This window comes from Oxyura jamaicensis, chromosome 4, assembly GCF_011077185.1.
Source record: "Oxyura jamaicensis isolate SHBP4307 breed ruddy duck chromosome 4, BPBGC_Ojam_1.0, whole genome shotgun sequence".
Classification (NCBI taxonomy): Eukaryota; Metazoa; Chordata; class Aves; order Anseriformes; family Anatidae; genus Oxyura; species Oxyura jamaicensis.
In genome coordinates, this window is record NC_048896.1 from 51878869 (window position 1) to 51904062 (window position 25194).

Below are 25194 nucleotides of genomic sequence, written 5' to 3' on the forward strand. Positions count from 1 at the left end.
TCATAATTTCTGAATCTATTTGAGATACTTACTTGGTCTATGCTACTTAATACAAAGGAGGCTGAACTCCAAAAACTTCTGGATTTTGGTTCTATGGGAGATCCAAGTTGTGGAAAGGAGCACAGACGCCTCCCATCCTTTCCTAAGCTGCCAGGCAGGAGTTACTTGCACAATGCTTAGCTGCCCTCCTGGAAGATGCCTGAATCATTAGCCCCTGGTAGTTAATGAATGAGCTTCTGAAGGGACGGTTCGGCCACGGATCGCGTTCACTTTTGCACGATCCCCTTCTTGCAGCCCGTGTGCTTTCGTGTGTCCATCCACTCTGATCCATGCTTGGACCTTTTTGTGAGCCCGCTTTGTTTGGTATGTGAACTGCGTGCGTTGTAAAGTTCGCCAGCAAAAAGCTTTGCAGCAAAATGAAGATTACTTAAAAGTGTGTCGATTACTTCCAAAAGATATTTCATATTAATCAATTTATGATGAGCTGACATGTTTAAACCTCAACTAGGAGGTGCAAAGGTAAAGTTGCAAAGCAACACTTCTTCTGCTCCATTGTCTCTGGTTTCACTTGTACAGTATCTGTCTTTCAAGTGTTTAACACCATTTTTTTTTTCTCAGTATTAGAACAGCCCCCCCCCGCCGCGGCGCCCGGGCGGGCGCGCGACGGGAACAGAAAAGATCTGGGACAGTCATTCTAAAAATGTTTTGAATTGGTTTTTGGTTGCTTTAGGTAGTTGCAGCAACTCTTGATTAATAAGATATTTTTGTCTTTGGAATGCCATTTAAAATTACCTTCCTGAGTAACCTTCCCTATTGTTCAAATCTTGGGCTGGATGCATTTTAAGCAATTAAATGAAATTGCTTTTTCTAACCTATTATCCACAAAAAGATCTCTCTCTCTCTCTCTCTCTCTCTCTCTCTCTCTCTCTCTCTCGTTATTTTTTAGCAAATGAATTAGGTAGCAATTGCAAGTTAGAATTTTGTTCCTTAACTTTAATGCTTAACCAACACAAACTCACAAACTACCTATTGGAGACCTACAGGAAAGATGTGGAGGGACTCTTCAGCAAGTGTAGTGTTAATACAAGGGGTAGGAGTTAAATCTAAAAGAGGGGAGAATTAGATGAGATATTATGAAGAAATTCTTTACTCTGAGGGTGGTGAGGCCCTGGCACAGGATGCCCAGAAGCTGTGGATGCCCCATCCCTGGAGGTGTTCGAGGCCAGGCTGGATGGGGCTTTGGGCAGCCTGGGCTGGTGGGAGGTGTCCCTGCCCATGGCAGGGGGCTGGAACTGGGTGGGCTTTAAGGTCCCTATAGGGACCCTATAGTTGTCCTTCCCCTAGAGGGACCTTAATTAGCAACTCCATGTTCTTTGTTTTCCTTCTATGCTTGGGGAACTCCAAGCACGTTTCCAAGGAGAATTTGTGCCTGTTATTCCATTTTGTTCCAGAGTTGGACATCAGGCAAAATGCTCTTTAGCTGTCAAAATCTGTAAGAAAAGTGTGTGGCTAGTGCCTGAATTTAACAGTCATCCCTTCTTTCTTTAATGTGTCACCATCGATCTCTGCAGAGAGTGCTTCTGTTTCAGACTGACTTTGAGGAGGATGGCTTGCCTTCCGTGAGATAAAGCTGAGGAGCAATTCTCGTTGCCCCAACACAAAAGAACAGAGCCGTCTTTACAGTGGCCACTGCTGTCTGCTTGCAGGGATGACAAAGGAAGACCTTTTGCAGGATAGCTTATGCATTAAGCTTGTGTGAGACTGGCTGCTGGGATGGCCTTAAATGAGACACATAATGATATTACAGAACATAGCTGTCTGCGTCTCGGACTGAGCTACTTATGAAGCAGTTCCTCAACTGCTGCAGTTTAGAGTCAGGCATTTTTAAAGTAATTTGGTTTCTGTGCATGAAATACAGGAATACTTAAAAACATAACTTGAAGTTGTCCCTTTAACAGAAATTTGTAAGTATATGCTGGTTTGCCAGCTACTGGAGGATTATGAAATATTTAGCTGAATATAAGCTTTAGTAGAAAATGACTCTTTTGGGAAAAAAATAAGGGAATTGATTCCTTAGACTTGGGTGAACTTTTATACTTGGGTGAAATAATAGAAATAAAAGTACAATCTTGCAATTAAACTTAAAAAAAAAAATACAGACATTGCATCATCACTTCTAGATATAAACAATGCTTTCTGCTCTTCACTGACACTAATATTTTGGATAATGGCTTCAGCATGTGACTGGTTGACAAGTTAGGCTTGTTAGACGTCTTATTTACGTTGAATATGCAGGGATTAAAATAGTGAGTAATAAAAAAAAATAGTGGATAAGAATAGAAACTGTATTTGCAGAAAAGAGAGCTAACAAAATATGATTAGGAAATCCAGAAGATGGCATGAAGAGTTGCTGAAGAACTTATCAGTATATGCTTATGTATAATGGAAACACTGAAGATATTTCAATTAAAAACCAAAACAACTCCAGAAAACAATGTGGGAGAACTCTTACTGGTGTCTTGCTGATTTAGAACTTTCTAACTGAGAAATTCCCTGCTTTGTGCCAAGACAAGATGCTTTCCTTTTCTGCCAGTTTAAAAGCTCGGTGCCTCAGAGGCTTAGAGTTATTTATTTAAAACCTTCACACTGTGGTGTGAGAGAGACAGGGGATATACTAGGAGTGTGTACAGCGTGTCATGATAGCAGCTGTGGTGGTATAGAAGAATGAGAGTGTGAGGTATAGGGACAGGGACAAAGGCTAATATCCCTTGTTGTACCAGCTGACAAAAGGAAAAATATGTTTTCTAGTACATGAATTCTTAAGTGTAAATAGTGAATGGTAAATTAATTACACTGATTAATTAACTACAGTGTTTAATTTAAATGAAGCTGATATGGTTGTGTTATAACAAACAAAAGGCATGAGCAAACATGGAATTAACCTTGCCAGTGTCCTTAAGCATCCTATTAATGACGCTACTGCAAATGAAATAAGAGGTTTGTGTTTGGCTGGAGACCACACAAAAGGAAAGAACATGAAGGGTTTTCTACTATTTTATATCCAAAAAAGGTGTTGGTTTCTGTCTCCTTCTCATCCATGCCCAACTATCGGGCATCTTTTACTGGTTCTTTTGCTCTTCGATCTAGAATGGGCAGTGGTAGGGCTCTCGTGTATATCTGTATAGGAGTAAGGTCAGCTCGGTGGTGCTGTAGGGAGGAAGTACTTCCTGAAGTCCAAAAACAATTAAATTTTATGTATTGTAAATTTATGCTTTGTGAATTGAATATTCTGGGATCAGAAATGTTCAGGACTGGAGAGGAACTGAATACTTTCTCCTAACTATAAAAGCTGTTTAAAGGCACGTATCATGGATTTCACAACATCCTTGTATACATATTTCTGCTCCCATGCAATCATTTTAACTTACATGACTTTGTGCAGCTTGCTTCATCTGCACCAGCTGCTTACTGTTCAGGGGCCGCGGAAAGACACATATGCAGAACTGGGCTCCGAGCTTGTGACCTCGACACTTAGCTGCTCTTGTACATCCTGATGTCAATTAAAGCTTCTTAACATCAGGGAAAATATGTGCCTTAAAACATGAGATCTAGTCATCATTCAGTACTAAAAGTCTGTTTTGGTAATACGTAAATGAAGTGTGTTTGGGATATTACACTGACAGCTCATTATCCTTTACTGTTAAGTTATGGGTTCAAAGTCACCTCTCCTCCCCTGTGGCATCTTGGTCTGCTTGCAGATCAAACACAAAGGCAACTGTAGGTGATTCAACAGGTGGAGTACTCTGAAGATCTTCAGGCAGCATCTGAGAGAGCCTCCATTTCGAGCTCCCTCAGCATGGTTATTGCTGCAGTTCTCTGCTCAGTTCTGAGCACTTTTTTTTTTTTTTTTTTTTTTCTGCCAGGCTGGCTCCTTAGTGTCAAAAACTTTAATGTTTGTTTCCCTTCTGCTTTGGTTACAAGAAAAGATGGGGGAAAAAAAGCTTTTCTGTCAGCTCCTTTTTCATGTTCTGTCTTCAGGAATTGCATCCTCCCTTTTCTATCCCCTCATTACTGATACACAGCAAGTAAATAGTGTAGTCTTTAACCTTACCAGAGTGATGTAGGCCATAGGAAACATTAGCCTCGTTTTTAGACAAGAAGTAAGGAATGAAGCAGCAAACAATTTCATCGTTATGGCATAGGGTATCCGTGGGTTTGATTGTGCTTGAATTCCCGTGGTAACCCTGCTGGCCTAAGCAACAACACCTCCAGCCTCCCCTAGCCCCCGGCCCCCCCCCCCCCGCCCCCCCACCTTCGTCTGCACCAGTCTCCTTTTCCATCCATCTTCTTGTTTTGTTGACAAAGTCATATTGAAATAGCACCATGATCAAGGTTGGTGATCTTATGTGTTCTTTCTTTTCCTGGGTTATTTTCCAACCAAATCAGTTTTGCTGTTCTTCCCATTCCAACTATGTGAACAATTACACCTCTATTCTCTGCATGGGAGGTGTGGGGTTTGAAACGTGTATCCTGGCATAAGCAGCACTGCCTCTCAGTGACACTAATGTTAGGGCTATCATTTTTGACTTTAGGCAGTGCTAACGAACTCAATTCTTCCAATGGGCTCCGGATTGTTAACTTCATCTTGAAGTTTTTGATGTAACGAGCTTGATTGCAGGTTACAGCAGGTTAAAGCTAATCTATTTAGGAAAAAAAAATATCTAAAACATCTATGGAGTCTGCACAAATTCTTGTGCCAACAGAAGGCAGGGGATGACTTGGGGAAGGAAACACCTGAGGTGGGAATGAGGTAGAGTTCTGGAGCTGGTGTAAGTGGTGATGCTGCTGGTTTCTGTAGGAGTGCAGCAGCCTCAGCTGAGCTTTCCTGTGGTGAGCACTGACATTGGGTTACTCTAGCTCAGCAAAGTTTTAAATGCAGCTGTAGTATGGGTTAATATGCCTATGCTAGTGTGTGTTTAGCTAGTGTCGTTAATGATGAAGGATGTTTCAGTTGTGCATTTTTGCACATAGAGCCTGCACTGAAGCATCTGCACTGCTGTTGTTCCTATCTTGTTTAGATTAAGCTTACGTATTATATGAAAATATATGATATGGGATAAAGAGGCAGGGAGTTGTCTTTTTCAGTCCCATAGATAAATTGCTGAATAAACATATTTGCTAATTTAGAAAAGATTCAGTGGTTTCTCCAGATCTTTTGTATCAATTCCTTGTTATTTGAAGATGTGAACAAGTGAGAGGAATGGATTTAAATGCCTGATGTGGTCAAGGAGGCATGGAACGAAGTACTAGAAGACGTATTAAGGAACTTGATATATAAATATGGAGTGGCTTTGTAGGTTGTTTCTTGCTGTTAAACCCCATTTAAGAAATGACATGTATATTTTTGTGAATGGATTTTGCACTGCATCTTTATATATTTTTGGCATCTCCTTTTTCTTAGGAGGCTGATGAAAATGTGATTTATTTGCATTGAGTTAGGTTCAGCTCTGTATTTTTGTTTTATTTTTAGAGTTGATGTTCATTTAATCTTTGTTGCTCTGCTGGTTAAGGAAATGTAAAGTATTCCCTAGCAATTGCAATTTGCAAAATGCTCACTTCCTCTGATAACTGTGGATTACCTTTTTTTTTTTTTTTTTGGCTTGAGGGCATAGTTTTCCTTCTAGGATTACCCAATTGATGATCTCGTATGAAAAAAGTGAACAGGCAAGACACTTCTTTCATTCCATGAAACCAACCTTTATTTTTTTTTTTGGTTAAATGTTGCCAGCTTCTGCCACTAAGAAGACCCAGCTTTTCACCAGAAAGGTAACAGGGACATGGAACATAATTGTGTGTTGTTATGGGCTTCTATGTAAATTTAAAATAGCTTCTTAAACTTTCATAACCTTTTGGTGTTAAGCTAGCATTTTTCCACATGACTCACTCATGCAGACTGTATTAACTGTAGACGTGGGTAAGATTGTGCGGAGAGATCTGGACCGTGACCTCCAATGGGGTAATGAAAGTGCATTTGGCAGCGAAGAAGGACTTCAGAATATTTCAAAAGGTAATATTGATAGTAAATACTTGGTCTTACTATAAGCCTCTCGATGGAGGGTGAGGCTTGAGTGGAGAACCAGAGCAAAAAATGTGTGTTATTTGATAATGGTTATGCTAACATTGTAAGCTTTCATTTGAAGTGGCCAGTCATCTGTGTTTTCTGTGTCTTAAACATAATGAAGGCCGATCCACTTGTTTCCTGCAGCCTGGAGAGCAGAAAGGATTAGAATAGCTTCATTGTTGTGGCTCTTGAGTTAACACGAAACACAGTGGGAATGTTGATCTTTATAAGGCTCTTCTTGTCCTTCTCTCTTCAACTTTGAAATCGGTCTGCAAGGTTTCTTATTTGAAATGCTCAGATCGGGAAGTGAAGGACTTCTTTCCTTGTGCGTGAGTTCTTGTGTGTGTTTTGGTGTGGTGGTCTTCTGTTTTGCTTCTGGCGATTTCTGGTATTTTCAGAAAATATTGCTGAGAAATCAGGCTTCCTAAAACTGGCTTCTGTCTGCAGCTCTGTGAAGGCCTAGATTAAAATAATTAATTAGATTAAGCAAGCTTTAGAAAGAGTTTAGGAATTCGCTCTGACTTAAGCATTTTTCAGACCAAAAAGGATGACAGGTCTGGTGTTATGGTGTGATTTGTGACCTGTGTGCATGATGATTTTAGTGTTGAAGAGCTGACCGTATCAGTCCGCCCTGCAGTGACAGCCGTGCACCTAGGTGCGTGACATGAGATGGGGCTTCTCCAGGCAGGCAGCAGGGAAGGGGGGGCCGTGGCCTCCCCTGCTCACTGCGTGAGGGGACTGGGATCAGATAGGGAGTTTCAGCGAGGTTGCTTGTGGTGATCCCACGTAAAAGGGTTAAAAGCTACCATTTAGGAGTCGTGCTTTGGCCTTGCCAAGTCTGAAGTGCAGCAGGAACTATCTGGTTATTATCCTGTACTTGTAGAAAAATGACTACACTCTCGGTGGCAATGGCATGACAGCTCAGAGAGCTGGGCTGTCCTCATCCTCTCCTCCCTCAGTGTTAATGGAAATGGGTGGCTCTGAAACTGGCAGCACAGTGACGAGCTGTATGCTTCCCTGTGCTGGTACAGGGCAAGGCTTTACAGCAGCATCCCTCCTTCCATAAAGCATCAGTGCTCCCGTTTCACCATTTCAGGATTTTTGTCAATTGCCTTTGTTTGGAAAAGAGTAGCAACTCATAATGAAGTCACCTTTAGAAAGAAGCACCAAGCATAAATTGATAGCATTTCGTTCTTAAATCAGCAGACACCCTGAAACAAGAGCTCTGAAAGAGAAATATTCAGTACTTGAGGAAAATGTTAACTGTTTCTGTGCTGGTGGCAGCCAGCTGTTTATCCCAACTTGCTTCCCAGAGCTCTGAGGAGAAAGACCACTTGCTGTTAAAGACAGACCACTGCGGGTATCTTGTAAAGCTTTCAGTACTTATGAGGTAACACGTTAGCATACTGAAAATGAGTAGGTAATATACAGTAATGTGAATTTATTTTATAATCTACTTGAAGGATTACTGGTTTCTTGTATTCAATTGTTTTATAATCTCCAGCTGTTTTCCTGGGCTATGTATCTAAAAAAAAAAAGTCATGTCCAGATGGTTTTCAGGGAGGAGGGGAGAGGTGAGAAGAGAAGGGGAAGTGGAGACTACTCAGTAAACCCCGAAGTGTGTTTGGGAGGACTGGTGGAGAGGAGCAGCTCCTGGGCAGCTGTCCCCGTGTCTGGCTGTAGCAGCACCAGGCCTAATTTGGTGCGATGGCTGCTGCGGCCTGTGCTCATGACTCAAATGTAGGCTTGCTATCTAATGCCAGGAACCACACTGTCTATCAACAGCACTACTTAAGCTAAGTGACTTAGCTCCCAAGCCAAATTATGAAATCAGTTCTCTTTAAGCGTGCTAGAAAAGACATCCAGAAATCTTCCGCTGGCTTGTGTCCTGCTCTCACAGGAGACACCCTCACAGGCCCAGCACTGATTACCCTCACTAGACTATTCTCAGTGTGTTTTCTCTCCTATAAGTAGAAGTCAGTAGACAAGACTTTCTTCTGTCTTAGCAGATGCTGGGAATTGTTCAAGGTACATGATTTTAACTTAGCCATGTGAAGTATAGGGAAGTTAGCTAGGGGAACGCAGCCTCTGGCTGTGGGATGTGCTCAGCCCTCAATGAAAAAAGTACAAGTAGTTTATCCTTTTTTACTTTTTGGCTGCTGGTTTATTTGCTTGTCTGCAATAAAGCCAACTGAGCATGTGGAGAAAGAAGGATTTTTGTGGGGGTATTGCATGGCCAGGAGAACAGGGAGACTAGCCTACCTATTCCTCTTTTTAGGTAAGAGCAGAGAGGGTTTTTGAAAGCTTGCTACAACTTTCCATAGTACACAAATCTTGTGGATTGGAGCGATTAATTTTTAGAGTGCAAAATGCCTTGCCTTTGTGAAGGATATGTCTTTTTTTTTTCCCACCTTAATTTTTTCTAGGCTGTATACGAGCACATTGGAATAATAGTTGGGTATACTTACTTTAATCATATACAGGAACGACTTTTCTTCCTTAGTGCACCTACATGCAATAAATACTGAATGATGTTTCAGCTGGGAGGAATAGTGTAGCAAAGCTGAGGCAAAGAAATGCAATTGGTATATGAGTTTCAAGTAGAATGAACAAACATCTCAAGTCTGCTAAGTGTTGCAGTGGTTCTTACAAAATGATCCTGTTGATTTTTCTGCTCTCCAGCAGAGAGAGTCTGGGTAGATGGACAGTATGCAAGATGAATACTGAAAATACGAACACAGTATGGAGTTGATGAGAAGGCTGCGTGCATGCACATGTAGGCAAAGGGAGCCTCTAATTTAGGTGGCTAACGACAATCATGTATCTGCAGTGTGGTGTCCCTGCCTGTGGCAGGGGGTTGGAACTAGGGGATCTCTAAGGTCCCTGCAATCACAGAATGGTTTGGGTTGGAAATGTTTCTCTGTTCAGTTAGTTACATATGCCACCGTGTTTCCTGCAGCAAGCGTTGATAAGGAATGGGAATGGCGGTGGTATGGATGGCTACCTCGGGTGGATGGAGAACAAAGAGACCCCAGGCCTGCCGCCATTACAGTGCTGGTGTGCTCCTGGAAGCCAGGGCTTGGGTAATGCCTATGCGCTGTGCAGGGAAGGATGGCATGTCTGCTGGTGTCCAGGGGAGGCCAAGATAGCACATTTGGGCACTGCAAATGCTAGGACTGCATTTTCCTTTTCTCCTTATGGGGAAGGTTGGGAAGAGTATTGCTGTTTGGTTTTTGGAGAGAGATGCAGTGTTGTGTGTTTTGTTTCTCAAATTAGAAAAGTTGTCATCAACAGAAGGGGGCCAGGTATGAGACATGAGTCTTAGGTACAAGCGGTGTTTGTGCTCAACAAGCATGTACCAACTGCATAATTCTGGAGCAAAAATGGTGTCTCCCACTTTCAACACTTTGTTGTAGCTGCTTTTGTGTGAGAGAGGGAAAAAATGAGCCCGAGTCTGATGACCTGTTTGTTCACCTGCTCCTCACCTCTCCCCAGACTAGATAGAAGGGGCCTTGAGAGAAGGTGATGAAGCGGAAAACCACTTTTGCTGCATTGCCTTGGGTCATGCTGCTGAAAATACAAACTCCTTATGTGCTTTCTGTACTTCTTTGAAACTTGCCTATTGCGGGGACAGTGTGCTCGTACGATGTGATGGCTTTTTTTTTTTTTAAAGTCTTTGTTTTCTCTTTGATGTGAGAATCTAAACATCCAAAGAACACTTCCACATTTTTAAGTAGCAATATTCTCAGATTCCTCGAGTGCATGAGATGATGTAGTTCTTAAAGCAATTTGGTGCTTCTCCCAGTGCAGGCTTCTTAATGTTTTTATTACTAGTAGCAAGCCTTCAATTAGAAGCTATTTGTTTTTACCTATTTACTTATTGTACTGGTATATGAAAGGGTGCTTAGCCCTTTATACATGCCTGTTAAACATTTTTTTGTATGAAGTTACATAGTGTATATTCAGTTCATGATACTTACAAGTTCCTTGATTGTTTTAAGGAGACTTAGAATTTCTTTCACACTGCCATCATTTTCACTTGAAAAGTATTTTTAAAAAAGTATAAATTCTTATTTTGTATTGACTTAGTCTTGCACAAAGAGATGTACATTGTGACTAAACTTAAAGTTAGATATGCGTTCAAAACATTTTTAATGACAAATTTAGAAATCAACTTTGAGAAGATCCGTTCATTTGCAAGGAAGTATATGAACAAGCTATTTCCCTGGCAATTCTGGAAGGTATATTGCAAGTGGCTTTTGTGCATATTGGACTTACTTTCTGAAATAGTAGACAGATTGAGGTTGCTGGCCAGACTGTGTGACAAGCCAGGGGCCTCTGGTGTTTCTGACCATCTTTCAAAGAGTTTCCTTACGACTTGTCCATCTGTTGCGGAAGGTGTCTTCGATCCTTCTGAAACCCTTAGGTCTGTACCTTGTCTTGCTTTCCCTTTCTGTTTTCTAAATTCTAAACATAAGCCTGTTGTCCTTTTTCCCTTTGAGTATTGTACTGTATATCAAGCATGTTGTGTGTTCATATCTTAGCAGTATGCTTGGACATATAAACTTCACAATGAATTGTATATAGTAAGGCATTTTTGCCCTAACGGTGTGCTGCTAATCATGTGCCACAATTGCTTGGCAAGAGTCTTTTTGTAGGAAGGCTTTCCCCCTTAAATTTTATGCCAGTTTAGAGTAGTGTATGCTTGATAATTTGTTCGGTTACAATATTTTAGAACTTATATGTTGTTGCCATATATATATATATATTGCTGTGAACAATTAAGCGAAGCATATATTCTGCACATAACTTTTTTATTAGTGCATACGCTTTTCATAGCCTATGGTCTTTCCACGTTCTGTATCCAAGTGATATTTCATTGAAGCTCTTTAACTAAGAGCGTGTCTGGCCGTTTGCCCATTGAGATTTTGCATACAGGAGAGCATGGCCTTAGCTTAGCATGAAATCATTTCTCTTTTACATCTTTTGTAGAAACGGTCTGTGGCTTATGAGGGGGAATGTTGCAAGAAAGCTTTGTTAGTTTGATAAATGTTTCTTTAAAACCATAAACAATCCTATTATGTTTTTAAGTTTGGATTTTGCTAAGTTTGTGGAAGTTGTGAAATTTAATATAATAACAAAAATAGCTGGTGTTCTGAAAAGTAACTGTGCAGGATGTTGGCTGCATAATTTCTTCCTCTCAATCAATATTATGGAGAAGAGCGTTATGCACCCAATCTTTTCATTACAAACAGGGAAGTAACAAAAATACTCAGCGTAAAATTTTATTTTCAGATTAAACAGATCCCAGGGAGTAAAGATGTATTGAAAGTTTTGCTAATAACAGACAACAGAAAAGTAGAAGAAACATCTCACAAAATATTGTGGTAACACCATTGTAAGTCTGTTTTCATTTTTTACATGACATGATAGGATGCTTTTAGTGGAGGGAAAAAGTTTGTTCATCTCTTAACTGTCACTGTCAGTGGGACTTCAGTTATGTCATCCGTAGATAGGGGAAAAAATCCTGCAGTGATGTTACTTTGATATTCCTGAAAATATTAATTTATTTTGCAGATACTTATGCTATCAAACTGTGGCTTGTCCGTCACTGCATGCATCCTGGAATCAATAGTACATTAAGGAAACGGGCACGAGGAGGGGCATAATTCATAAATAATGAATAGCAGGCTTTACTGCTGGTGTTTCGTTTCTGCTGAGAACAATACAAATTCTAGTGAAGTACCCTTGTACTTTGTAACCTTATTAGACTCAAAGCCCTTATCCAAAATATTGATGTTTGCCTTTAGACTGCCTGTTAAGATATGCATCTGTGCAATCCTTAACTATGTGTGCTGCCGAAGGAAAAAGCCAGCATTTGTATTTATCAGAAATGCAGGTGCAGTAAGAATATTTGTATTAGAACTTATCTGCAGTCTACTGAGAGACCAGGATTTGAAGTAGGGGGATGTGGGGACTGTTTTTAACAACCATTTCCTTAGCTTTATAAACAGTAGATGCTTGTGGTCAGAGATTTTTTTGTGGTGTGCACGACGTGTGAAATTCTGAGCATGAGAGCATGATCCTTGCACTTTAAATCTGTGTATTAATTTTTTTCATTAGCTCTGTGCTTCCACATCCTGCACATTGCTGGCAAGCATGCATCAGCAATAAGACTTTCTTCACTAATGTGTCTGACATCGCTCTGAAATGTGACTGGTCAGAGCTATAGCTGATTTTTTTAGGAGTTGGTTCCTTTCCAGCCATTTAAGTAATTTCACCTGATATTACTTTAAATTTTCGATATAATGTGCTCTTTCAATGAATAGCTGTGTAGAATCAGCACGGGAAGAGCAAAGTCCTTGGCAATACCAGCTCAATTGCATCCGCAGATGAGGATTTAAAATTCTATGCAGCAGACAGTACCTCCAGCAGGCGAGTAAAAGGTTACTGCATTATTGTGCTTGTTTGCATCTGTAGTCTTTATCTACCAAAGGTTTTTCTTATTGTGCAATTTGTTGTGCATGCTTGTACATAGACTGGAAATTGATTTAATACACACATGAATAGCAAAAGGGCAGAGCAAGGTGAAGGGAGAGGCTCAGTTCAGCTCTAAACCAAGGAAAGGGAGGGGGGAGGAGGGAGAGAGCAAAGGGGAGGGGAGAGAGCAGGAGAGAAATTCAGCTTTCGATGCAGTGTGAGATAACGGGAAGTTTTTTTGTGAATATATTCGTTTAAGCTGCTTTCCTGTCACTTGCATTTTTCTTAACCTTTTGATAAAGAGGATGCTGTTGAATGAGCCGAGCACTGATAGCTCTCTAAATGTAAGTGACAATTATTTCAAGTCAGATTATCCCTTAATCAGGTTAAGCATGTGTGTTAACAAGAGACCTCCTACTTTCAGCAATAGTATTGCATACGTATCTTAAACCAGTTTAAACGAGCTTTTTACAGTTTTACTTGCATTTATATATGAAAATCAGTATATAGTTATTGCATTAGTATCTCTTGCAAATGAGAAAATATTTTCAGCAGTAATTTTGCATGTTAAATTATACCAGAGTATACTTCTTTTTAAAGGTTAGAAGACCTGTTTAATTCACATGAGCAGTCAGGCATAGTTTGGTCTTTTCCGTGTGTGTTTTTTTTTTTTTTTTTTCTTCTTCTGTCTCTGAGCAGTCTCCTTAAAGACTACTAAAGCTGCTTATAGTATCTGCCTCTGACTTGTTTGGAGAGGTGGTTCTGGTACCTTTTGATTTTTAAGTCCTTTCACGCTTGTTTCTTCCTAGGCTCAAATTTCTGTTGACTTTTCATAGGGCTGTTCTCACTCGCATAGCTTTGTGGCAGCCATTCTTCTTTCAGGATCTGATAGACCCGAGTAGCATTTTCCTCTTGCACTCAGTTTTCAAGAAGACTTCCTTTTTATTTTGTATTTTTTTCCCCTTTTCCCCAGACCTTGCAAGAAGTCAGTCCGGGAGCAGCAGCCAGGCAGGTCTCGCTGCTCCCCCGCGTAGCTGGGAGGTCCTTGTCAGGCCGAGGAGCTGTAACAGGTCCGCAGCTCCTGGTGTGAGCAGCAGCCCGGTGCTGGGGCTGCGAGGAGCGGAGGATGCTGTCGGGATGCTGTCGGGATGCAGGCGTGTGGGGCTGATGGGGTGGGGCCGCCTGCTGCTGGCGTGGCCTCCCCTGGCCGGGGCCCAGGCTGGAGGCTGCGCTGCTGGGGAGGCTGAGGCAGACCCGAGGTGACGAGAGCCACAGGAGGAGCAGTCAGCAAGCAGCTGGGAGAGACTGCCCTCCCTGAATGCACTCCTCTCTTCTTAGGCAGCCGTCCTTCTCTTCGGAGCAGCGTGTTGTGCAAACAGGGGAGAACGCACGCGTTTTTTTTCAAGGCGAGGTGCTACTTGCTGGTGAGCCTGGCTGATGTTTTCTGTGGAGAAACGCGGGCTTTTCTTCTGCTCAGCAGCATCAGTTTCAGCCAGGAAGCTGCAGAATGAGGCAGCTGGCCAAATTTGAGTGTGCATGGGACAGTACCGGTCCTGATTTCGTAAAGAATAAACTCGTCTGAGCAAGTCAATGTGTGGCTGTGGCTGCAGCATTATTTCTTCTTTAATGAAGAGGCTGGGCTGTTCGACGTGCTGCTCCAATCTGCTGTCTTGCAGCCATACATCAGAGCAGTTGCAGAGACTATCCATTGGATGTCTCAGTCAGCCGAAGAAGGTAACTCTATTTTAAATTTTAAATATGCCATTAAAAAGGATGCTGTATAATTTGGACGTACATGATAAAAAGACAAATTTCAGATGTTCTTAGCAGTTTTCTTGACCTTGCAGCAGCTATCCAATATCATTTTGCCATTATCAGGTTGTGTAGCAATAGAAATGTGCTGCAGTAATTGATTTTGTAATAGGATCAGGTGATTTACTGGCTGCTCTGACAACCACTTGCTTGCTTGTTCTGAAACGTGGAGCACTCTAATGGATGTTTTGATTGCAGCCTCGAGTTGCCCTGAAACTGCTAGATGCTCAAAGATGTAACAGCTCATTTGTAAGAATAAAAACTTCTCTAGCTGTATTCTCCAATAATATGGGAAATTCAGTTAAATTTTTAATACTGACTCTTCAGATTTGGGATTTCGGTGTGTTCATTTCAACAGAGAACTGGAAACTCTTAGCCAACTTCATACATGTCAGCTTGTCTACTTTCCTGATAGCCATTTAAATCACATTGACACGTGCTTTTATATATTTACTGAGAATTTGGTCCATGCCAAACATAGTCTAAGGCTTCGGGGGCAGTATGCAACAATTCTTATATATTGGTACTAAATGTTATGTTTTGTTATATATTATGCTTTGAAAGTGTACGCTCTGTCTTCTCCTCTTTACTCTCTCTCTCTTTTCTTCTCTAGTCCCTTGGTTTAAAGCTGGGACTATTTAGGAACTAAATTAAACAAAAATATATTCCATATTAGAATAATGTAGGTTTTACTGTAGAAAAAGTCATTAGGAATTGTTATCTAATGACTGAAACTGGGGAGCTTAATTATGTCAACCTTTTGGACCAAGCTGTCTTAAGCTGATAAAACTGAAGCATGTTTTGTTGAACTTATAGCTTTTAGGATAATGTAGTGCAGCATTCATCTTCTGGCTAATTGGAGAGTAGTTTGAGCACAGAGTACTTTACAGTGGTTAGTAATAGCTCATACCTAATTCTATTCCCTTTAAAAAAAACTTTCTTAGGTTTTGTCCATTATTTTGCAAGAACAGACACAGATTTTTGAGAGCTTGCTCACTTTTACATGGCATATCATACAAGAACGAAAGCTAAAAACCAAAATCCTTAAGTTATTAAAATTTCTTTTAATTGTTATTATGCCTCTTTTTGGAGTGAAAACTGATAGAAAAAAATTCCATCAGGAAATAGAAGAGTCTTGTGTGGACTCAATAGTAAGAAACAGTCCAAGGTAACTTAAGTACACCAAAGTTTAGAGGACAGTCACTTTGGCCTCAGGACGTCAGTATGGTGTATGTAATAGGTGATTTAAGTAACCGATGGCTAAGATCAGATAGGTAACAATTTCTAAAGTGATCATATATACAGTGATTTAAGTGGCCCTAAGTAAATCAAGGTTGTTTGTTTTGTAATTGTCAAGTCTAATCATGATTAAAATCAGTGAGCAAGAAACATATGATTTAAATCAATAGGTTTTAATTTTGTTTTCTATTTATACTTCAAAAGAGATAAAAGTTGGTTCTTTCATATAATTTGGTACACCTTTTTTCCAGATGAAGAAAACATGCTACTACTCCCATGTCTGCTCATGTAGAGTTTGATGTTCAGCTTCTTCTCAGCTGTGCTTTTACATAGTGAAATGAGCATGAGTCTCCTTGCAGAAATAGGTTTCTATCTCACCAATTTAGACGTGTGAAAGGAAACAAAAGTTCCTCTTTCTCCAGCACACAGTGGATTTCTTGAGTCTGAAAGAACTGGTTATTGTACTGAAGTAGCAGAATGAGCCCAGGCATGTTTCCTGAACCTGAAGAGTAGTGTTCAGAGGTGGTGGGTGGTGGTAGGGAGTAGCACCTCCCAGGGCTCAGCGTGCAGGATGTACTCAGTCACTGCTGAGTTCACTGATTTGACTGGGAGGGGGTGGGCGGGTGTTCAGTGATCTTCCCATGTTTCTGCTCTTTACTTTAAATTGCCTTAGCAGGCATTAGGAAATGCAGCTATTGGCTTGAGAGGGGCTAATTGAAAATAACTTCCATTTAAATGAGTTAACTCGATGATAAAAATAAGTAAATAGGTAGCTTGTATTTTTTTTATCCATCTTTCTGAAGGTTAGCCTATACTACAGAATCACAGAATAGTCTAGGTTGGAAGAGACCTCCAAGAGTACCGAGTCCAACCTCTGACCTAACGCTAACAAATCTTCCACTGAACCATATCCCTAAGCTCTATATCTAAATGTCTTTTAAAGACCTCCAGGGATGGTGACTCAACCAGTTCCCTGGGCAGCCTATTCCAGTGACTAACAACCCGCTCAGTAAAGAAGTTCTTCCGAAGATCCAACCTAAACCTCCCCTGGCACAACTTTAGCCCATTCCCCCTCGTCCTGTCACCAGGCACATGGGAGAATAGACCAACCCCCACCTCGCTACAGCCTCCTTTCAGGTGCCTGTAGAGTGCCATAAGTTCACCCCTGAGCCTCCTCTTCTCCAGGCTAAACAGTCCCAGCTCCCTCAGCCGCTCCTCGTAAGACTTGTTCTCCAGACCCTTCACCAGCTTCGTAGCCCTTCTCTGGACTCGCTCGAGACCCTCCATGTCCTTCTTGTAGCGAGGGGCCCAAAACTGAACACAATACTTGAGGTGCAGCCTCACCAGAGCTGCATAAGAATTTTGCCACAATAATGTATTTTATAAAAGCGTTTTTTAGAAAGGTGATGAGATCCACTGTGTATTTTGCTACTAAGTGCAGTGATAGAGAGAATGAGTTATGCCATGAAGTTTAAGAAAGAAATCTTGGTAAATCACTGAGAAAAGTAGTTGGAAAGAATTGCATTTTTCAGATAAAACAGTCTCTTTTTGTAAAATAATAGTGTTTTGTGTACAAAACAGCGCTGCGAAATACAACAGTTCCACGAAACTGTAGCCAGGGTGGGAAAAAGTCCTTTCTGTTGACAGGAATATATACTGGGAATGGTAGTAAATAGGGATAGCGTGTTCTGCCGGAGTACCGTTGTGCTACCAGAGCTGAGTGATTAATTGAACTCATGCGGTTCGTGTTCCCCCGGCTCACCTGGAGGCTTGCCGATGCCCTGGGAGTGCATGGGCAGTGACACACCATTACACCCCAGCCCTCGTGCCTGTCTCTGCTCATTCATGCAGTCGCCCACTGACTGTGAGGCAGCTATGTGCCTCTGGAGTGTCTGTGGAGTGGTTTGGGTAGAACACCACCATTAGTATACCCATACCATTTTGATACACTATGTTTGTGTAGTATTCAGATTCTGGGACCCCAGTGGTGCTCTAATTGGCAACAGCCAGTACTTAGCAGTTTTTACCACTAGTGTTTTCTTCTTATTTCTCAGCCAGAAGATATTTATAGTGGTAGCCACTACAACAGCTCTGAAAATTACTTTGTTTTTAAAGATACTTTAATGAGAGCTAAGCTTTGTGTGTGTGTGAAACATCAGGCTAAACTTTAGGGTAAGCCTGTATCAAAGGTGGGAAGGAACTGTCTTATCTGAAGTGGTATGTGCACCGTTGAAAACGAACAATGGTATTTAGGCATCAACATTTTCCAAAATTAGTTCGACTGTGCACACCGTTTAGTAGGATGATTTTGCAGGCTTAAAATGTTTCACATTTAAGGTATCCCAGAGTGTCAGTGAAAGGGATCTCCCAACAAACCTATTTCCTTTATTAAAAAAAAAAAGGGGGGGGGGGGGAGAGAACTGCATTTACTATTTAAAAACAAAACAAAAACAATCAATGCTACTAATGTACATTTTACCTGCCTTAACGGAACTCTTAGAGATGTTTCCTGGAGATATACTGATAAAATTGTTTCCTGGAAGGACTTCAAACTTAATTTCTCTTTAACCACTCTAACTTAATCTGATTTTGCTGAAATGTGATAGTACTGGATCCATCTGTGCGTTGTATCAGCAAACTACCTTTAGTTTTGTATAACCATGCAACCTTTTAGGGAGCTGAAAGTGTTACCAGCTTGTGAATGCTTGTTACCAAGGGGAGAAATCAGTCTGCTTACAGATCTTTGCAAAAATAAAGTGAATAACTTGCTGTGTAATACTTCCTAAATATTTCAGTCCTTTGAGATGTTCTAATATTTTCTCTGTCTTCCGGAAACATGGAAGGGAATCAAGGTCTTTGCTGACTTGGCCTTACAATGATGCTGGTAACACGTGCACAGCTGCTGAATCAATTTGGTTTTGCCTTTGTAGACAACATGCCCTATATGTATGCTTATGTATGTAAATATATATTTGTATATATGTGAAACCCGAATAGTTATAGTTGTGATTTGTTTTCTTGTTTGCTTCCAGCTGCCCTCCAAATTGGTGGCATTAGAAACTTACTGTGGGATCTGAATGTCAGATTTGTTCTCTCAGAAATAGAATTTCTGATCGTAATTGTGCATTTTAGATAGCAGTCCCAATGTGTCTAAAAGGAACCTGGTAACTCCTCCAGGGCTAAACTTAGCTCTGTAAGGCTAAAGGCTTAAAATAAAAGTCAAAACTTTCTTTTATTGAAATGGCTGACTAGCTGTATTACAAGAGCATACTGGTCTAGGTTTATCCAACAAGAAGGCCTGATTTTACCTTCTTAGGTCGAGACATTTAGTAAATTTAAGTTTATCTCTTCATGTAAATGGTAAATGGATTTTCAGGCTTAATGCTATGTTGTACAAATGTTAAAAACTAAAAGTTCCTCAAGTCTATTTCAGTGGAGATACCCCCTTCAAGTATTTAAGCCAATGCACATTTGTAACTCCTTGGTTGTGCTACCGTTTGTCCATTTCCTGGGTTAAGCAGTTAGTGTGACTATAAAAACAAGAGAGAGAAGACTTCCCAAATCCCAGAGTTGATGGTGGCCTGTGATTTTTATGAGCAAGTGTCAGTTTGTGTGATTTTTAGCTGGTGCTCCTCAGCATAGGTGGGCGGCTCTGCCAGCAGCTTAGCAGAGCAGGTGTCTCAGTCCTGGGGCCTGATGCTGTATGTTCCGAAATGATGCCTCTCTGCAATCAGAGGATAACACGGACTGTGAATACCCTGGGGAATAAGTCTATCTTGAAATAGCAGCAGAGCTTTTCTCCTGAATAATCAGGAAGCGCCGAATCTTCTTGTAGGCTGTTGGGTTGAGGAGACGGTGGTGAGGGTGAAGAGCTGCGAGGCGGGAGCTGTGTGTGTGGGAGGCCTCAGGTGTTCTGAGGAGCTGTGTGGTGAGGAGGGGAGAACAGGCAAGCAGACCTGGGGCCGGAGGAGCTGTCCTGGTTATCTGGAGGGACTCATACCTGCTACAGCCCCAGGCCACAGCTTCAGCTGCTGCGCTTTGCAGGCATGGTGCCTTTCCCTGTCCCCTTGCTGCTGTGTGGTACACCACAGGGCCCTCATCCGCCATCAGTTCTCTGACAATGCCCTCCTGTGGTAGTACTTTAGTTTCCCTTGGTCTCTGTGAAGCTAAAGTGGCTTCTCTCTCTCTCTCTTTTCTCTCTTTTTTTTTTCATTTTTTTTTTTTTTTTTTTTTTTTTTATAAAACAGCACGTAATTTCTTTGGTGCTGTTTTTCATTGTTGGCAAAACAGGAAAAATGATGGCATTGCAGTAAAGAGCAACATTTTGCAGTAAAATGCTATTACTGCCATCAATATTGGCATTATCAGAAGGACAGCAATGCAAGAGAGAGCAATGTTCTGTTGCTCAAACTGAATTTGGGAGGGGGGGGGAATCAATTTTGGAAATAAAATGAGATCTTCCAAAAGTAAGGATAAGTAACTATCTGATTGGGATGGTTTATCAGGCTTGGAGAATTTTTCTTCATCCCAACAGACTGGCATCCCAAGTCTTCATTTGGGAACAATTGCAATCTCACTAATGGTGTTATAAGTTCTCCAACACAGACAATCCTGTTAACAGCATTCAAGATGATGAGATTCAATGGTTCAAATTAAATTTTGTCAATTTTAATCAAACTAACTTTTCATGCACAATTTTCACAACTCCTCCACTCCCTAGCCCCTCAGCTATGTTACTTTTTACTCATTAAGCTATAGAAGACAGCAGAAAGCTGCGGAGAGAGAAGTGTTATCATGGCACCAGAGATCTTCAGATTCTTGAGCAGAAATATCACTGGAGCAAAACCAAACGTTCATCCTTGGCTTGGCTGCTTTGAAAGGTCCTCCATGGAACTTCTTACCTACTGGTAGCTTGATGTTCCTGATGTTCTTCGTAGTGAATTTACACTTTAAGTACAAGACTTCCCCCTTCAGGACTTCCTGCTGTGACTGTTAGCTTGTTGACTTCCAGCCTTAGTAGAAGGCTGAAAAAGAGGAGTCAGGCAGACTTGCTGTGAGCCATTCTGGTCATTCTTACTCCATGCTCAGTTGTTTAAACATATCTTAAAACCTCATAACTTGAATGTTGCACTGTGCTCGCTCCTTGCTTTGGGAAAGTGACAGCAAATATTTTTTTCCTTGTACATTGTTCAATTTCTAGAAGTTTTAAATGGAAGTTCCTCCAACACTGCTTTTTAATTCCAGTTTTTAGAACCTTTTTTTTTCTTGTATCCTTAGCTATCTTTGCACTTATACTGTAGTACAAGAAAAATAGACAAACAACATTATGTGTACTGGTATGTTATGCTTTGCAGATAATGATAGAATTAAATTGTAAACTTGTTGTCTACAGACTTCAAAAGATATATTTATTTTATTAATGCATATGATTTTTCTTAATTCCGTAAAAAGGCTGCTTTACCATTATCCTCCATACTGAGATGTCACTGATGATATTGTATTGATCCATTAAAAAGGTTTGCAGTGAAGCTTTTTACTTGATGTAGGCTGTCTTTTTTAATTATAGCTGTGCCACTATGCTGTGCAGAACACCGTAGTTAGGGTTGTGTCAGCACTTATATTTTAAATCCCTTGTTTTTATCAGCAACTTAATACTGACAATAAAAATTGCTTTGAGGCAAATCATTGCAAAATCTTAGCCTTCAGAGTGAGTCAGTAACAGTTCACTGTATTAAAAACTATTCAGATGAGTCTGAGTTAATGAAAGGTTAGAACCTTTTTACACATGCAATTTTTATCTGTGCCTGTAACTACTATTTTCAAAATATATATATATATTTTAAGGCAGTTTTCTTGAGATACAGTTGTTCAGCATATAAAAGCAGCAGATTTCATTGCACCATTCTCTGGGCATCTCTAAAGCATCAACAATAGCTCCTGAACCTGTCTTGTTTTTGTGTTTCCTTCCCAAATTTTACTGTGTGTGTGTGTGTGTGTGTGTGTGTGTGTTCATTTATCATCCAAGGTGGCATTTTTGTGATTTTTCTGGTGTTTTGTTTGTTTTAGGGCCAGGTGTTTGCTTGCTCACTGGGCCCTTCTGAGATAGGAAAATGTGAGAGGAAAAAGAATTATAATCAGCACGGATAACTGATTTTCACAACAAGTGAAAGGAAGAGGTGTAGTAATAAAAAAAAATATTAAAAAAAAATAAAAATTGAAGAGGTGGAGTTGTACCATAGCTGTGCTTTGAACTCTTAACATTGTTAGAGATACAAGTCTTGGTTTCACAGGAACATGGCATCACCCTTAAGTTCAATGCAGCTGGCATCACTACATCAATACGGGTCTCTCTACAAAATCCCTCTGTTACCTTGTGTTTGTTACTAAAATAAAGTGGTCATCTACAAAACTTATGCACATACCATACCATTGCGCAACCTGGGAAATATGATGCATAATAAAATAAGCCCCAGAACCTTCCACTGAAAAAGAAGTGCTAAAAAACATCTCAGTAAATACATCTTGTTTCCACTCTGTGGGAATATATAGGTCCTAAGGGCAAAAACTGGTATTTGAGATTGTTGTAATGCAGATGCAGAAAGCAGTCTTTAATTCATAGAAAGATGGACTTTATTCCTTCAGTGTATTTTCTGACACTTATTCACAAATACAGGGGTAGTGTCTTCGCCATCCGTTGGGGATTGTGTGCCAACTAATGCAGCTGTCACTTGATTTTTATTTTTATTCCCCCCAACACACACACCAAGCTTTTTGGCTCCATCTGCTTGCCTGGTCACTTTCATTGTTTTCTGCTTTCCCACTGTGCTGTCTCCCAGATGCACAGTTGTCAGTAATAGTCAGCTTGTCCCTTTTTTTCCCTCCTATTTCCCCAAAGGATGCAAATTTCGCTTTTCCTTCTTCCACATGCCTCTGCCTACAGTCACAATTCAGGATGGGGAGTAGAAGATGCTTCCCAAACATATCACAACTTAAGGTATACAAAAGCATTTTCCATCTGTTTTCACAGCCGCAGTTATTTCTCGCAATATCCTGAGTGACAACAAAATCTTTTTCGTAAGCAGGTTTGGTGAGGTGGCATAAACCTAGGAGCCAAGGAAATGGCTAACCAACATGGACTGAGTGTGGTAGAACAGGAGCTAGGAAGGCAGTGCTGTAATTTGCTTCTCTTAAATCTGTGACAGCCCGTAATTTTGAGTGGCAATTTACTGGTGAAAGCTAGGTCGCTAATTCTTTCTTTCTGCCTAGAAAGAAACCTTGCATAACAGTGGCAATTCAGGATCTTAGGATGTGAAAATCAGTTGCTAAGTTAGTGCAGGACATCAGAATTAGTACGGTGTGCCAGCTGGATTTAAAACAGAACGTGAATTAGCAAGCCACTCACTCAAGTTAGTAATGTGGGTAGTTTCTACCTGTCTCTTGTGATGTGATTTAAAAATAATAATTTTAAAAAGTGTATGTACTTGTAGCTGGCCTGCTGTCAGTTTTTGTTTTGGAGCATAGGAAAGCAGCAACCACTGGGTATGTATATAGAGGCTTACCAACTCATGTTGAGACTTTACAAATAACTTGGGTCTAAACTTTTCTCTCATTACGTTTTTTTGTAATCAAAACTTCCTAAGCTTGCTTATGTATACGTGTACACTAGTAGTTCCTCCTTTAAAATTTTATCTTGTGATCACCTGGGAGCTCTGATGCCTGTATGTAGGCTAGTCTTAAAGTACTTTACACATCTTGCTTAGCTGTGCACTCCTGGTATTTCTTCCTTTAGAAGAATGAATAGTTAAAATGTTTTGGCTGAACTTCACCTTTATAGAGCTTCACCAGAAGAGTCTGGAAGAAGAGGAGGAGATAATACTGCATGCGAGGATAATTGTCATTCAGGAAAGACAAAATTGCAACTTCACAAATAGGTTATTATTAGGAACCTAGAGTAATTGTTCAGACTGAAAAGTTCATCACTGTTTGGTGACCATAGCTTCCCTTATAGACAAGCTTACACAAGACGCATTTTTCTTTCTGAAGAACATTAATTGGTTCTTAGATTTCAGTCTTGACTTAAAGGCATCCACAAACCTGCTTTATACAACGTGTACTGTTAATCTTTCACTATTCTCTACTGCTAATTATTTACATGAAAATAACTTTTTCCAGTAGTTCTCTATTTGCAAGTTCCTTGTGAACCTATACTTTTGTAAACAAGGTAAATGGCAACCTTCTGTCTGTGGAAAAAGGTATGCAAAGAAGCGTGGTTTTGTTTGTTTGTTCTGGTTAGAAACCACATTTAATGGTAGCGAGCTGTTAGATTAAGTGGCTCATAAAGGTAACAGATATGGCTGGGATTTTGGAATGTGTTAGATCCTTTATCAGCCCATGGTATTAAAAAGCACCCTGCCCGTAAAAAAGTGCATTCACAGAATAGTCTAGGTTGGAAGAGACCTCCAAGATCACCGAGTCCAACCTTATTCCCCAGGCTTCCCACCACCCAAGCAAAAACCAGCTGTAAGCTGTGCTCTGAGAGAGCAGATATACAGGATGTGTCCTGATACATTACAGACATGAGCTCATTTTGTGGTGACCATGCTTTCTCTAAATATACCAAGCCAGATCTTGTGCCTTAATTGTTTATCTGCATCTGAATAAAGGAGGTGCTATGGGGGGCTAGGGTTTTTCTCTTCTTGAAGAGAGGATCTGGCTTTTTTATTATTTTATTATTTATTTTTAGGTATTACAAATACAGAGAAAATTAACCATGAAAGCAGACTGTAAAATAAGTAAAGAATAGTGCTAAGGGAGTGCACAGGTATCTTGCTTTTAATCTCTTCAAAACATTCAGTCAGGACGTTTTCAGGCATTTTGTCTGTGTGAGTCTGAGTGCCAAGCCCGTTACGTAGATCCAGGTAAGTGAGCACAAAACACATATTGCAGTTCTCACAACCAGGTCTTAATGTGCACCAAGCACTTCAGCTGTCCCTTGATGCACTTGAATGTGCTAGCAGCAGCAAGTGGGTGCAGGATCCGATGTCAGTAGATGAGGCCGTTTCACTCTGTGCTAGTACATGGGGTCAGTTTTTGTCTGTGTAATCAGTGGGTTACAGAAGTGCTAAAAGCTGGTGGCCTCATGTTCCTGTGACTTACAAAACAGGCCCTTAATGTGCATCGTCTTATGTCTGCTGATGTGAGAACTACGCTTCTAAAATTTCTGGTGTGTGCTGCTGGTCACTAGAGAAAGGAAGAGAAATTTGGGGAATCGATATCGACAGTTCAGAAATTTCTTGCTCTTGATAACACAAATGTATCATTAAGAAATGCTCTCGTTAAGATGAAAAAAAAAAACAAAAAAAAACAAAAACAACAACAAAAAGTGGGGTAAAATTAAGATTTCAGTTATTAGAGGCTAGAATCATCTATGTCAGGATATTGCTGAGACAAGCTTCTCTTCCCTCTGGAAGTTGTCAGCAGCTCAAGGTAACAGTAAGACAGCTAGCTGTGGTATATCCCAGCACACCAAATTTTCTGAATTA

At 40.6% G+C, this 25194-nt stretch overlaps 1 protein-coding gene across 4 annotated transcripts in view; it reads left to right on the forward strand.

The window, feature by feature from the left end:
- FBXW7 (F-box and WD repeat domain containing 7) overlaps positions 1-25194 on the forward strand; it is a 170828-nt gene that overhangs the window by 24169 nt on the left and 121465 nt on the right. Inside the window, exon 1 of one of the 4 annotated variants that reach the window (XM_035323741.1) lies at positions 14037-14335. The exons of 1 other annotated variant lie outside the window; for it this stretch is intronic. In XM_035323741.1, the coding sequence (XP_035179632.1) occupies positions 14192-14335 (144 nt within the window). In that variant the 5' untranslated portion in view covers positions 14037-14191. Of the gene's footprint in view, positions 1-14036; positions 14336-25194 lie in introns of those variants that run through there. 2 more of the 4 variants (XM_035323742.1, XM_035323738.1) reach the window with 2 other exon arrangements.